Below are 14,224 nucleotides of genomic sequence, written 5' to 3' on the forward strand. Positions count from 1 at the left end.
AATAAAGGAAAACCAGGTTCTTGCCATCTAGTAAAGGCACACACCGTGGGGTCGGAATCTCTGTCATCCAGTATGGGAAGCAGGCCACTTGCCCCAGCGCTACCAGGAATCTGGAAAGCATCAGGAGGTTTGGTCGCCTGTAAAACTGTTCTCTGAGCTGCTGGCAGGGTGACGAGCTGCCCGACACTGGAGAAAAAACAGGTAGATGAGTCAGTTTACAGCAGAGGTTGTGGACTTCTCAGAGCACTGGGGCAACTTTCTTTGACAAGAAGTCCTGTGTTAGGATCTGTTTGAATGAATGGGGTGAAGAGATTCTAGGGGCCGACCCAGATCTGGTTTTAGGGTCTTAATACCAGAGGCAGGTTCAGGGAAGAAGCTGCCTTGGACTCTGTAATCTGGTTCCTGGATAGTGGTGTGAAGTTAAGTATGTTTACCTGGCTTCTTCAGCCTTGCTGGAAGATGGGGAAATGGGAAGGATGAAACGAAACACATCTGATAGCTAAAGAGAGGCCACGGAGCAGCGTTCTTAGTCGCTGTGGGTGGATTTGGGCAAGGTCCCAGTGGAACTGCAGAATGAGGTCCTGGATGCAGGGGAATCCCAGGGTGATCTCACTGGACAATTTCTGGCAACTGGACTCTGTGTGCTTGTCGAGAAGACTCTCTGACAATGACTCCTGTCTCTCTGTTCCTCTAGTACCAAGTAGGGCAGCTGTATTCTGTGGCCGAGGCCAGTAAAAACGAAACGGGTGGTGGTGAAGGCGTGGAGGTCCTGGTGAACGAGCCCTACGAGAAGGATGGCGAGAAAGGCCAGTACACACACAAGATCTACCACCTACAGAGGTATGTGGCCGAGCAGCAGGGCCGGGAGGCAGGCAGGGATCGAAACAGAGAGAGTGGATCACTGGGGGTTTTTTCCGGGTTCTCGGCTGGTTACGCGGGTTGCTTCACCTGTGAGAGTGGGCGTAAAGGACACTTCTTTGCTCGTTTAAAGGTTTTTTAGTTTATTTTTAATTTATTTTTTGGATTTTTTTTTTTTTTTTAATACTTTCCCCGCCAGGTTCCTCGTCCCTAGAGGTGGTAGTGTTTAGTTTCTTGGAGGCTGTTCCATGGTCTGTGAGTATAGGGGTGTGTGTGTGTGTGTGTGTGTGTGTGTGTGTGTGTGTGTATGGGTGTTCCATTTCCTTTATTGTTCTCTCATCCATGGGATCAAACTATACGTACGGATCTGGACTTGGCGCTTTTGTTACTTGTCATATCATAGCTGTCTTTGGCTGTCAGCATATTCTACCCTGTTCTTTTAGAGAGCACAGTGCTACGTCACACAGATGTGCTATAATCTGCTTCACCAGTCCTCCCCTGCTGGACGGACAGTCATCCTTGCCAGATGTTACACAGATCTTTTGCTGCACTTATGTGTATAAATCTATAGCACATGCTCCTAAAAGTGAAATTGGGGGCAGGTAGTATTTTAAATTCTGATACTGGGGAATTGGTTACTAGAGAACTTGAAGCACCTCTTTTTGGATCAAAGGCATACGTATTTAATTAAAAGAAATTTTTTTTAATGTTTACTTATTTTTGAGAGAGAGAGAGAGAGACAGAGAGACAGAGAGACAGAGTGTAAGCTGGGGAGGGGCAGAGAGAGGGAAACCCAGAACCCGAAACAGGCTCCAGGCTCTGAGCTGTCAGCACAGAGCCCGAAGCAGGGCTCGAACCCATGCACTGTGAGATCATGACCTGAGCCGAAGTCGGACGCTTAACTGACTGAGCCACCCAGGTGCCCCAAAGGCATAAGTAAACGTGAGTCTGAGGGGTGCCTGGGTGGCTCAGTGGGTTAAGCGCCAGACTTAGCTCAGGTCATGATCTCACAGTGCATGGGTTTGAGCCCCACGTCCAAATTTGTGCTGACAGCTCAGAGCTTGGAGCCTGCTTCTGATTCTGGGTCTCCCTCTGTCTGCCCCTCCCCAGCTTACATGCTGTCTGTCTCTCTCTCAAAACTAAATAAACATTAAAAAAATAAATAAAAATAAAAGTGAGTCTTATTTGTATACCAAAATCCATAGCAAATCACATAGATTTGCTGAATCATATATTTCAGTAAACAGTCATATTTCAGTAAACTCTAAGCTGACCCAAAGGGCACTGAAAGCCATGGTAAACATACACCAGCTTGAATGGAAGTTGAACAAAGCTAGTTTTAGAAACTATCCAGTACTGGAAAAAATAAATCTTATCTATGCCTTTTTTTCCCCCCAAATCTATGTTTTTTAACTGTGGTAAAATACACAAAACACAAAATTCACCATTTTTAAGTTCAGTGGCAATAAGTACATTTACATTGCCATGTAGCATAAGCTGGAATCTTCATTTCCAGTCGCTGAACTGACTAGACATGAAATCAATTTCATTTTCGTCTGGTGAAATCCCTGACTTAATGTAGTCTGATGCTCTGGAGATGTAAAAGTGCTAGCCCAGAGCAGTCCAGGATTTTGTGAGTGCTGGAACCAGGAAGAGAGCAACACTGTAAAGTGGGGAAATCTCGCCATGATCCCATTTCCTTGCCGTTGTCTTCTTTCTCCTCCATGTCTCCTCTTCGTCTTCTTCCATCCCTACTCAGTTGACTGCCAACCAATCCTTACTGAGCCATTCGCCGTTGGTTAGAATAAGACTCAGGATATGCCTTCCCCATAGCGTCTCTGTTTTCCTAAAGAGGACTTTGCAGAGATAGTGAGGTTGGGAGAAGAGACCAGCTGGTTTCTTACGACTCAGTTGGTCCAGCCAAAGTGTCAGAGGGGAGATCTGTACATGTGGAGGGTGGGACATGTCTTACTCTCTTCCTTAAAAGAGAGGGGGTAAACTTTGGGCTGCCACCACCACCCTTGACTTAACTTCAACTGCAAAAACCAGGTGGAAACCAACAGTGCTGAATCCCGTGACCACCTTCCCTCATGAGGATCAAAGCCTTCCTGTCAGCCGTCTGGTTGCCCTGGTCAGAAATATGGGCTGCCCACTACCTTCTTCCTCGTCCCTCATATCACATCAAGTCCTTTTGACTGCATCTCCTTAGTACCTCCAGCATTTCCATTGCCTTCCATCATCTCTTGCCAGCCATCATCATCTCTTACTACAGCGCCTCCTAACTGTTCTCCCTGCTTTCCATTTCTCTGCTTCCAGTGTTCTGTCCAAAGATAGATCTGTTGCTCCCCAGCTTAAAAGTTCTGGATGGGGACACGTAGGTGGCTCAGTCGGTTGAGCGTCCAACTTTGGCTCAGGTCATGATCTCACAGATTGTGAGTTCGAGCCCCATATTGGGCTCACTGTTGTTAACCTGTCAGCACAGAGCCCACTTTGGATTCTCTGTCCCCCTCTCTCTGTCCCTCCCCTGCTTGTGCTCTCCAAAAAAATAAATAAATAAATAAATATTAAAAAAAAAAAAAGTTCTGGATGGCTTCCCTATGCCCGAAAGCATGGATAAAGTCCATACTCCTTGATGTAACTTACAAGATCTTTTGTGACCAGATTTTGCATCTTTTCTTTTCTTTTTCATGTTTATTTATTTTTGAAGAGACAGAGACAGAGCATGAGTTGGGGAGGGGCAGAGAGAGAGGGAGACAGAGAATCCCAAGCAGGCTCCAGACTCTGAGCTGTCAGCACAGAGCCTGACATGGGGCTCGAACTCATGAACCGTGGGATCATGACCTGAGCCGAAGTCGGCCGCTCAACCGACTGAGCCACCCAGGCACCCCATCATATTTTCTTATATTTCCTGCCTCATACCTTATACCAGCTACTCCAATCTCTTTCTCCTACCTTTTCTAACCTCACTTCTGACCTTTCTAGCTCTATTCTGTGTTCGTGTAATTCTTATTTTCTCCGAGGAGCCTCCCCATGTCCCATGCCTCCCACACCGTGTTCTCCCCGCGCTCTGTCCCCCCAGAGCCCTGGGCTCACCCGTTATGGCATATACACATACAGTGCCGTCCTCTGCCTGGTTTGCTGGACTCCCTGCTCGCACATAGGCTCCATGAAGTCAGGAGCCATGTCTGTGTGATTTCTGTATGTGTCCTGGTGCCTGGCACACAGGAGTATTTCCCTGAATGAGTGTGTCAGTGAGTGAATGAATCTCAGAGGGTTGCTGAGTGCCTGAATCAGCTCTCTGCTGGACTTAGCTCTTTTGTCTTAGGCCCAGGCTCTAAAGCTGAGGAGATCGTTGGAGCCTCTAAAGACTACATGGATTACCAGCTAAAAACGAAGGCAGAGGAACATATGCACCTTTAAAAACAAACAGACAAACAAACAAAAATGGGCTCATACTGTACCTGCTGTTCTGTAACCTGAGATAAAATGAATTGATGAAATATTTTGTCCTGGGAGTCAGATGGCCCTGAGGCCCTTCTGGCCTCCCAGAACTGACGAAGCAGATCAGATTATCTTGGATCCCATATTCCAAGTTCATCAGCCTGTCAGTCACTCTGGCCCATAAGCCTAGACGGGTGAACTCTTGGAGTTATCACATCCTTGCAGGGTGTGGTATAATGCCCTGGGCCTGGTGAACTAAAAAAAATGGGTAATGATAATGTAAGGACTGCCAAGCCGTGGCAGGTAGTCCAGGGTCCCACCTGCTGTCCTGTTCTGATGGGTGTTGAGGTACTGGGGCGAGTAGTGGGTAGATGTTAGTAGCCAGCCGAGCCTGGGCGTCAGGCTCTGACAGGTGGCCTCACACACACAAGAGTAACCTGCTTATCTCATAGAAATTTGCTCGTCAACCCCACTGAAGAAGCTGGGGCTGTGGCCTGAAGAATGTGATATAAAAGCCCACTGTCTTTTCTCCTCTCCATTTTTCTTCACAATCCCTTTTTCTTACCACAGCAAAGTGCCCACGTTTGTTCGAATGCTAGCCCCAGAGGGAGCCCTGAATATACATGAAAAGGCATGGAATGCCTACCCTTACTGCAGAACTGGTAAGTGCAGACCTGGCCAGAAGCTGGAGTTTGAGCCCCAAGGTGGACCGAGGGTGTGGTCAGGTAGGCCCAGGGGTGGCAGTGAATTAGGGTTTGGGGTCACACCTTCATTTGCCAGATTAAGCCAGTGAAAGGATGAGCCTGGGGACTCCCTCCGGGCTGGTGGTGAGCATCCGTGCTGTCTAGTACAGTTTGGCAGCCAGCTGGGTGGGAACCACCAAGGAGTCACGGCCTGGATGGCACAGAACCAGTCCACTTTGGTTGGGATGGTATAAATTGTTCATTTTTTACTCAGGACATTTCCCCTATCGCTATGTAGTCTACTGTTTTTTAAATTTGTAATGTCTGAATAGTATTTTATTCTGTGAGGGTACTGTGATCTTTTTAAACCACTCCCTTATTGTTAGACACTGAAATTTCCAGTTAAATATAACATATTTGGCTTTGGCTTGAAAAACCGCTTTGAGTCTGAGGAACTCTTGAGGGAGGCAGTCGTAGGAAAGGACCTATAAGGTGACCTTCTTGCCCTGGGGGAGGGTCAAGCCTGTGTGTGTGTGTGTGTGTGTGTGTGTGTGTCTGTATTTTATAGATGTGTATAGAATCTATATACACATAGAATATACGTGCTAAGAGCCCTGAATTAAAGGCTTACACAAAATCAGCATGTTCTGTATTCAAGGTATGAGTAGGGGTGGAATTATTGTCTTAATCTTGGCTATCTGGAGTTTCTGGGAAGGAAAGACTTGAACCTCCACAGAGAACTTTCTCTTCTAGACATTCTGGGATTCCTGTTGAGTAATTCAGACTCTTAACATTCTAGGATTCTTAGGTCTTGAAGGCTCTTTAAGAGTAGAACTCTTGGAGGACTGAAGCCAGTACTGATCCAAATCTTGGCGGGGGGTGGGGGGTGTCCTTAGAGGTCCCCTGGAATTTGACTGTGAGTTAGTTGAGTGGCCTTTTCCCTGGCCAACCTGCATTTGTTGGCATAGACAGTCTGGCTGTGGGGCCCTCCTGCCAGCCTCTACTTACGTGTAGAGTTAACACCTGTCTCATTTGTTGGAATCCGGCACACCCTAAAGGTTGTATCTGATGAGGATGTTCCACCCATGGAGTCCTTATCCTGTGGACTTTGGGAGTGACTAAAGGCTAGAGCACAGAGTCATTGCTCTCTCCAACCCTCAGTGGCCCTACAGAGGTTCAAGAACTTTGTTTCAGGCGATGGACAATCTTCGGTAGAACCCAGGATGTGTAACACTTAGAGTTTTATTGCAGTAGCTGACGGTGAAAATACCATAACTCCCTAAACAGTGCAGGGCATAAAATTGTTAAATTCTTGGAAAAGAGGCATGTACACACTTTCTTAAAAGACACTGCCCACTGTGGCTGGGTGTGTCTGGCCTAGGGTCAAAGGTGAATTTTCTTTATGTCCAAGAGAATTGCATGGAACATGCATCATAAAAACCTTAACCAACTGGCATAAAAGTGATAAACAGTGTGGACTCTTTCATGCCTGGGTCAGTGTTCTGCGTACAGAGCTTGTGTTGACTCAGAGACGCCTCTGTCCTCTGAGTAATTCTGGGGAGAGTGTGCTACAGCTGACACGGGCATTTTTCTAGATGCCAAGTGTCCATTCACATATTGTCCTGATCCTTAGCAAAAAAAAAAGAAGAAGAAGAAGAAGAAGAAGAAGAATGTAATTTCTAAATATTCCATGAAGAGGAGAAGCAGGGAGTTAGGGGAGTAAGGTTGGTTTCCTCAGTGGGTGCTGGTCTCATAGCCAGAACTCTCCATCATACGGAACGAATATGTTGAATCTTAGATCTGCTTAGTTAGACATTGTTTTTTGAAATTCAGAGATAGAAATAAGGAGCCAGAAATACTGGCCAGTTCCCTCTGGTGGGAGAAAGATCAATAGTTCAAACCCCTTAGCCTGGCTGAAGTAAAGTTTGAGGTGAGAATGGATAAAGGAGCATAGGGTGTCTTTTAGAAGGCTCTACCCCTGCTCTGAGTGGAATGAAAACGGATTTGTGATGCTCTCTTCACCGTCCGCTCTTTCCGTCCTCTGACCTTGTTTCTCTCTGTTTCTTTCCTCCTGTTGCTGATAAGGAGGGGGTAAGAGGGGGCTTGGCCTGTGATTGAAAGTAGGAAGAGGGAAATAAATGTTTCTCCTCTTGCCTCTCCCTCTAACCTTAACCCGGGCCTGAACGCGGTCTCGGTAAGCCATGGTTTTAAAGTACCTGATAAGTCTTATTTGGAGAGCCGCATTTCCCAACTGCAAAGGGCTTCCCGAGACTCTTCCAGTATAGCTAGTGTTGCGGTTTGAAGAAAAGGGTCTGTTCTGAATGCAGAGGTGTTTGGAGGGACAGGGAGGACTAGAGAAGATAGGGGGAGCTTGTTTGGTCACCTGAGTTGACATTAAAGGCCAGGGAGGGTCATCACCCTCGTAGGTTCAGAAACCTAGTTTGTCAGAACTGAGTGGATCCTTTTCTCAGGGTCTCGGAAAGACTAACGCATGAGAACCCCAAGTGCTGATATATTAAGTTGTATTGAAATACAGAATTAACTAATGACACCGGGTATTCCTGTTTGCTGACTAGAGTGTTCTTTCCTTGGGGACCCCGCTACGTGGCAAACCAGCGCTTACTCAGTACGCCAACACGCGGTAGAAATGTCCATTTGCTTAAGTGATTGGACTCTCGTGTCCATTGATGAGCATATTCTGTCCCCACGGAGGCCTGGCTACTAGAACATTGCTTGGAGTACATGGATTCAGGATCAGGTGGTTAGTTGGAGAACCTTAGTGGCTTGTGTCGTCAAACCAGCCCCGGCTGACACCGCTGTCTCCACTGTAGAGACGGGGCTGACTAGATGTGCCCTGGAATTACTGCCACCGGTATAACACGGGAGAATTTCTGCCAGACAGGCCTCTTTGGCCTCCCGCTCAGTGGATATCATACCTATCATTTCCTTTTTTGTGAACTGATTTCCTTCAAGCTGATAACAGGACAGGCCACGTAGTTAATAATCTTAACCGGGTGCTTTCTTGCAAGTATCTTTCGTCGGACTCAGGGAAATTACTAGTGGGCTCTTGGATTGTTTCTATACAAGGTGGGCCTTCTCTGTTATGTTTCAGCGTTTCCTCATTTTAATCTCAGGGGTAACCTCAGTTTCAGTTTTGGAGTTACGGAGTTTGACTGTTAGCCCCATAAGCTGTCCAATATGGCCGTGTGACATCCATCAGAACCTGAGATAGCTCCTAAATTCAGAGGGTACACAGTGACCTGGGCTGTTGTCAGGAGGAGAGCTAGTTTGTTCCCCAGTGACATTAGAGCTGCAGCCATTTTCTCTGGTAAATAATTGATCCGTGCTCTCCGAAGGGGTCTCATTACAATGAGCAGGAGTATAGAGGGCGCGAGATTTGGTTACAGTGACAGGAAGCGTACAGAAGGCCGACAGACAGTGTCTGGCCGCAAGCGCCCTCTGTGCCCCGGGAGGCGGTGGGAGGTGACGCTCTGATGGCAGAGTGCTGGGTCTCAGGGGGCTTCAGCTCCTCAGAGCCGGCCCCCTTCCTTGCGCAGCGGGGAAGAATCCATTCCAGATTTGGTCTTCTGGGATTTTTGTATGAGTGAACCTTGAGGGTTCGTACATTTGAAGCGCCAGATGCACTCACGGGGCTTGAAGGGTGACCATGGCATAAGCCCCAGGGAGTGGAGAACTTTTTACTACCGTGGTCCCTGGGGGTGAGGGGCAGATATTTATTGATCCTCATTAATCTTTTTCTCTCTTCTTTCCATGTCCTTGCCTTGGAGCAGTTATTACGGTAAGAATTTCCGAGGGGGGGAGTGGAATTGCAGATGATTTATAAGAAAAGAGGAAATTAAAATATCACTACACTGGCAGTTCCTGGGTGTTCCTCTCTGTCAGGAGACATGGTGCTGTTGAGGCTTAATCCTTTCGCTCCTAATGAGGAATTTGTTAATTGGGAAAGTGGCCTCTTGCCGTAAGCTGCACTGGCATGTGGCTTTGTAGGTCCGGCAGTGAGGACCACGGGTCTCACGTGTACAGGATGACCCGAGGCTCTCTCCCGCCCTCCCCACGTCATGCCTTCTCAGGGTTTACAAAACCTCAGTTCAGCTGACTGATCGTGGCTTTCCCACGTGCGCACCTGTGGACCCCAGGCGGCACTGCCTGTTGGCAAAATTGTGAAGGCAGCGGGGTGTCTTTTCCACGTCCAACCCCCCGTCATCACCCCTTCTCTTCACCCTTGGACACCACATCCAGGTGTCCGTCCCTGCTGCTCAGCGGAGGCGGCTTCTGCCCACCTCATGCCCGCTGAGGAGTTAGGGGTTAATGCGTGCCTCCTCCAAGTAGCACCATGTTTTAAACAGCATCAAGGGAGGAAGCACCAAGGGTTCATTTGCTGAGAAGAGAACTTCAGGCCTCAGCAAAACCCGGTGAACATTTGGTTGGTTAGGAATATTCCTTCTCTCGTTAACCGTTAGCACCCTGTGCGTAAAGCAGGATGACCGAGTTGTTAATTACGTGGATTTTGAAGTCAGACCAACGTGGTTTTAAGGCCCAGCTCTGTCAGTGTCCCCGTGGCCTTGGGCAAGTCACCTCCCCGCTTTGAACTTCACTTTCCTCGTCTGTAAAATGAGGGTGATAGTACTACAGCCCTTGCAGACTGGGATAAGGAGTGAACAAGATAACGCGCCCCTAGCATGTTGTGGGCGCCTCGTCAAGTTGGCTGTTACTGTAAGACAAGCTGGAGTCTCTCAACCGCCCGCGAGCAGTAATGGGAGACAGTTACTCTCCACCTTTGAGGCTGGTGACTGTAAGGTGTTTTCCCCCTTCCAGAATGAATACATGAAAGAAGACTTTCTGATTAAAATTGAAACCTGGCACAAACCAGATCTTGGCACCCAGGAGAATGTAAGTAGCACTTCCCAAGAGCCCAAGGACTTGCAGGCTGCAGAGTGGCGTTTGAGGTTCTGCCCAGAGCTTCTCCTTCGCTGCCTTCCCCGTGGTCCCATTTTCCCTGGCCGTGAAGGCAACAGCCTGTACCTAGACCCTTTCTACCAGCATGGGATTGCTCTAATTTGCCAAACATGATCTCCAAGACTCCTTTTTTCTTTTTTTTTTTTTAATTTTTTAAATGTTTTTCTTTTATTTTTTGAGTCAGAGAGAGGGAAAGAGAGAGCACAAGTCGGGGAAGGGCAGAGAGAGAGGGAGACACAGAATCCAAAGCAGGCTCCAGGCTCCGAATTGTCAGCCCAGAGCCTGATGCAGGGCTCAAACTCACAAACCATGAGGTCATGACCTGAGCCGAAGTCAGACGCTTAACTGACTGAGCCACCCAGGCGCCCCTCCAAGACTCCTTATAGGGCCTTCTCGTAGAGCTGAGATTGGTCTAAAAATGCAACGCTTGGCACAGAGGAATTGTATTTTTAAACCACGAAGATTATAGGGGCGCCTGGGTGGCTCATTTGGTTAAGCAGCTGACTCTTGATTTGGGCTCAGGTCGTGATCTTGCAGTTTGTGAGATCGAGCCCTGCATCGGGCTCTTCGCTGACAGCTTGGAGCCTGCTTGGAGTTCTTTCTCTGCCCCTCCCCTGCTCATATGTTGTTCCTCTCCCTCTCTCTCCAAATAAATATTTAAAAGATAAAGAGAATTTTCTCTCTCCTCTCTCTCTCTCTCTCCCTCCCTCCCTTGCTTGTTCCCTCTCTCACAAAATAAGTAAATAAACATTTTTTAAAAAGGTGGGGTGGCACCTGGGTGGCTCAGTCAGTTAAGCATCTGACTCTTGATTTTGGCTCAGGTCATGATCTCACAGTTTGTGAATTCAAGCCCCGCATCGTGCTCTGTGCTGACAGTGCGGAGTCTGCTTGGAATTCTCTGTCTCTTCTCTTCTCTCTCTCTCTGTCTCTCTCCCTCCTTCTCTCTCTCCTTCCCTCCCTCCCCCCTGCTTGTCCGTGCTCTCTCTCTCTCTCTCTCTCAAAATAAAATAAATATTTTAAAAAAATAAAACATGTTCACATAAAAACTTAAAAAAAAAAAAAAACAATAGAGAACAGTCTTCAAGGTAGACTGTTCAGTGAAAAAAAAGCATGATGCAAAACTGTGTATTTGTGTTGCCATTTTTTGTTAAAAGAAAAATCTCTCGGGGCGCCTGGGTGGCGCAGTCGGTTAAGCGTCCGACTTCAGCCAGGTCACGATCTCGCGGTCCGGGAGTTCGAGCCCCGCGTCGGGCTCTGGGCTGATGGCTCAGAGCCTGGAGCCTGTTTCCGATTCTGTGTCTCCCTCTCTCTCTGCCCCTCCCCCATTCATGCTCTGTCTCTCTCTGTCCCAAAAATAAATAAAAAAAAAACGTTGAAAAAAAAAAAAAATTTAAAAAAAAATAAAAGAAAAATCTCTCTACATGGATGTTTGTGCATAGAATCTGGTGGTGGTGGTGGTGTTACTCAGGAGGGGACTGGAAGATAAGCAAGAGAAAGTTTTTTAAAAACTTCAAAGTAAGCAGTATAGGGGCACCTGGGTGACTCAGTTAAGCGTCCGACTCTTGATTTTGGCTCAGGTCATTATCTCTGATTTGTAAGTTTTGAGTTTGAGCCCTACATCAGGCTCTGTGCTGGTAGCGTGGAGCCTGCTTGGGATTCCCTCCCTCTCTCTCTCTCCCTCTCCCTCTCTTTCTGCCCCTCCCCTTCTCATTCTCTCTCTCTCTCTCAAAAATAAATACATAAGCATTTAAAAAAAAAAACAAACAGTATATGGCTAAACAGGGAACAAGTCCACAAGTGTTTGTAGTCTTTATAAAGGGGAACATACAGAAATAATGTTAGTGCTGTAAGTAGCCCTGAGTGTTCTGGCCTGCTGAAATCAGAGTGTTACTTCTCTCTTGTATATCTACTTAAAATCCTTCTCTTGTTCCTTTGGATAATTTTGTCTATAATTCCTTACTGGTAGGAATTGCACATTGATGACTACAGGAATAGCTGTTCCTAGGTGTTCATTCTGTTGTAATATTTATTTATTTTTGAGAGAGAGAGAGAGAGAGAGACAGAGCATGAGCAGGGGAGGAACAGAGAGAGAAGGAGACACAGAATCCGAAGCAAGCCCCAGGCTCTGAGCTGTCAGCACAGAGCCCGATGCGGGGCTCGAACCCATGAACTGGGAGATCATGGCCTGAGCCGAAGCCGGACGGATGCTTAACCAACTGAGCCACCCAGGCACCCCCTAGGTGTTCATTCTGGATAAAGGGTGCTTTGTAGTTGACAAAACCTACACAGTGGTCCTTGTTCCTACAGGTGCACAAACTGGAGCCTGAGGCCTGGAAACACGTGGAAGCCATATATATAGACATTGCAGATCGAAGCCAAGTACTTAGCAAGGTAGGAACTGGTTAGCGACGTGGGCGGCCTTTGAGGTGCAGAAATGACTTCCAAGTGTCAGAGAAACCAGGGAACCGTACCCAACTTGGCTCAAAGGGAAGTTCTGTCTCAGCTACTGTTTATTTTATTTTTGTAAAGTAGTGTTAAGAATTCTCCTATCTTGACTTGGGGATTCCACCAGGAAGATAGTGGCCCGGATGTATGTGTCCTGTTTAGCCTCTGGGAATTATCACCGGACAGTGTAGGTGCTGAGGATAATTTGCTCAGCTGAAATGACACTAAGCCTGAAACTGGTTTTCAAATTAATGTTTCCAACCCAGTAATTAAAAAAACATTTATTGCCTGCCTGTTGTGTTTGGAAGACTGTGTTCTATGGATTCCAGCAGAAAAATGAAAAGACAGATGCCCTCCCCCCAAGAAGTTGGTGGTGGCTTGTCAGAGTAACACACATGGCAGCACATGCCCAGAAAAGGACAGTCACTACTAGACCATGAACTTGGAGAGAGCCAGGACCAGGTGTGTCCTGCTCAGTGCTGTGCTCCCAGGAAGTATTTGTTTAGGGAAGGAAAGTTTAGTTTCTTCCTCATTCACTACTCTTCCTATTTGACGGGGGATATTGGGATCAGGGCAGAGGAATTTGGCTCTCTGCCTATTGGTGGGAAGTAAGTGTTTGCTCTCCATATCCCAGGGGTATGACACCTCTTTCTTGGAGTCGCTCTCTGTGCTTCGATATTTTGATCTGTATGTCTCCAAAAAGACAGGAAAACCATCCTATGCTTCCTTGCGTAATAGCCTCACTTCCACCCTCAAAAGTTAGTGGCTTTTTCAAAAGCTTTTTATTGAAGTATAGCATACAGCAAAGGTTATATATCCTAAGTGTGTAGCTTAATGGATTTTCTCAAACTGAGCATACCCAGATATTTCTCCAACAGAAATGCTAACAAAGACTATGGCTCTCTGAGGATTTTGTCAACTCTGGGGGTTTTGTGTGCATGGAGATAAGCAGAGGTGGGGAAGATATGAATAATTAATTTATTTGTTTTTATTTAAGTATAGTTGACACAAAAGGTTGATCTTTTTTTTTTTTTTTAAAGCACACATAATTTTCATTTTGGGAAATACTTTATGACTCGTGTGTATGCGTGTGATTTGTTTTCTTCGGTATCTTCGTTAAGTAGCTCTTAGAGTGAGTTTGCTTTTCTTAAGCCCATATTAGTCAGTGCAGAAGAATAGCCACAGATTAAACTTCTGTTATGGTTAATTCACACACAGCATTGACCGCATTATAAATAAGTGAAGTGGGACTAACAATGGTATACAAGAGGATAGGTTCCATACAATGAACGTTTCCAGTAATGATTTTATTAAAATAAGTCAGTTAAAAACAACAGAACCAGCAGGAGATTGGATGAGATTTCAGGTTCGACAAGCAGTTCTCCTCTATGGCCAGGTTTTAGAATCACCTGCAGAGGCTTAAAACAAAAAAAAGAAAATCTGCCCTTACCTGCAAATATTCTTATTTGCTGGGTTTTTAGGTGCAGCAGCCCAAAAATCTGTATTTTGAAAAAGCTTTCCATTCGGATGCTTATCCCAGGTTGAATATCTCTGTCTTAAGCTGGAAATATGTGCCTGCTCAGACAGTACTTGACTTGACACTTTCATACGCATAAAACTGAAAACAAACTGTGGCAGAGAAAATCACACAGAGCTCTCCTCAGAGGCAAATGTAAACGGTTCTATATCTTGTTTATAAAATTTTCCCATGTTTTCTATACACCAGCAGCTTCAACTGGTATGAAGTGTATTCTGATGGAAAAACCTAATCTCTGTGTCTCTCCCCCTCCCGCCTTCCCTCCTTCTCTCCCTTCCGACCC

The 14,224-nt window shown here is 46.5% G+C and overlaps 1 protein-coding gene across 1 annotated transcript in view; it reads left to right on the top strand.

The window, feature by feature from the left end:
* Positions 1 to 14,224, top strand: part of PITPNA (phosphatidylinositol transfer protein alpha) — a 40,626-nt gene that overhangs the window by 7,966 nt on the left and 18,436 nt on the right. The window contains exons 3-7 of the mRNA XM_043583495.1: positions 695 to 840; positions 4,870 to 4,961; positions 8,774 to 8,781; positions 9,819 to 9,893; positions 12,267 to 12,350. Of these exons, the coding sequence (XP_043439430.1) occupies positions 695 to 840; positions 4,870 to 4,961; positions 8,774 to 8,781; positions 9,819 to 9,893; positions 12,267 to 12,350 (405 nt within the window). The remainder of the gene's footprint in view (positions 1 to 694; positions 841 to 4,869; positions 4,962 to 8,773; positions 8,782 to 9,818; positions 9,894 to 12,266; positions 12,351 to 14,224) is intronic.

The sequence above is a fragment of the Prionailurus bengalensis genome, chromosome E1, assembly GCF_016509475.1.
Source record: "Prionailurus bengalensis isolate Pbe53 chromosome E1, Fcat_Pben_1.1_paternal_pri, whole genome shotgun sequence".
NCBI lineage: Eukaryota > Metazoa > Chordata > Mammalia > Carnivora > Felidae > Prionailurus > Prionailurus bengalensis.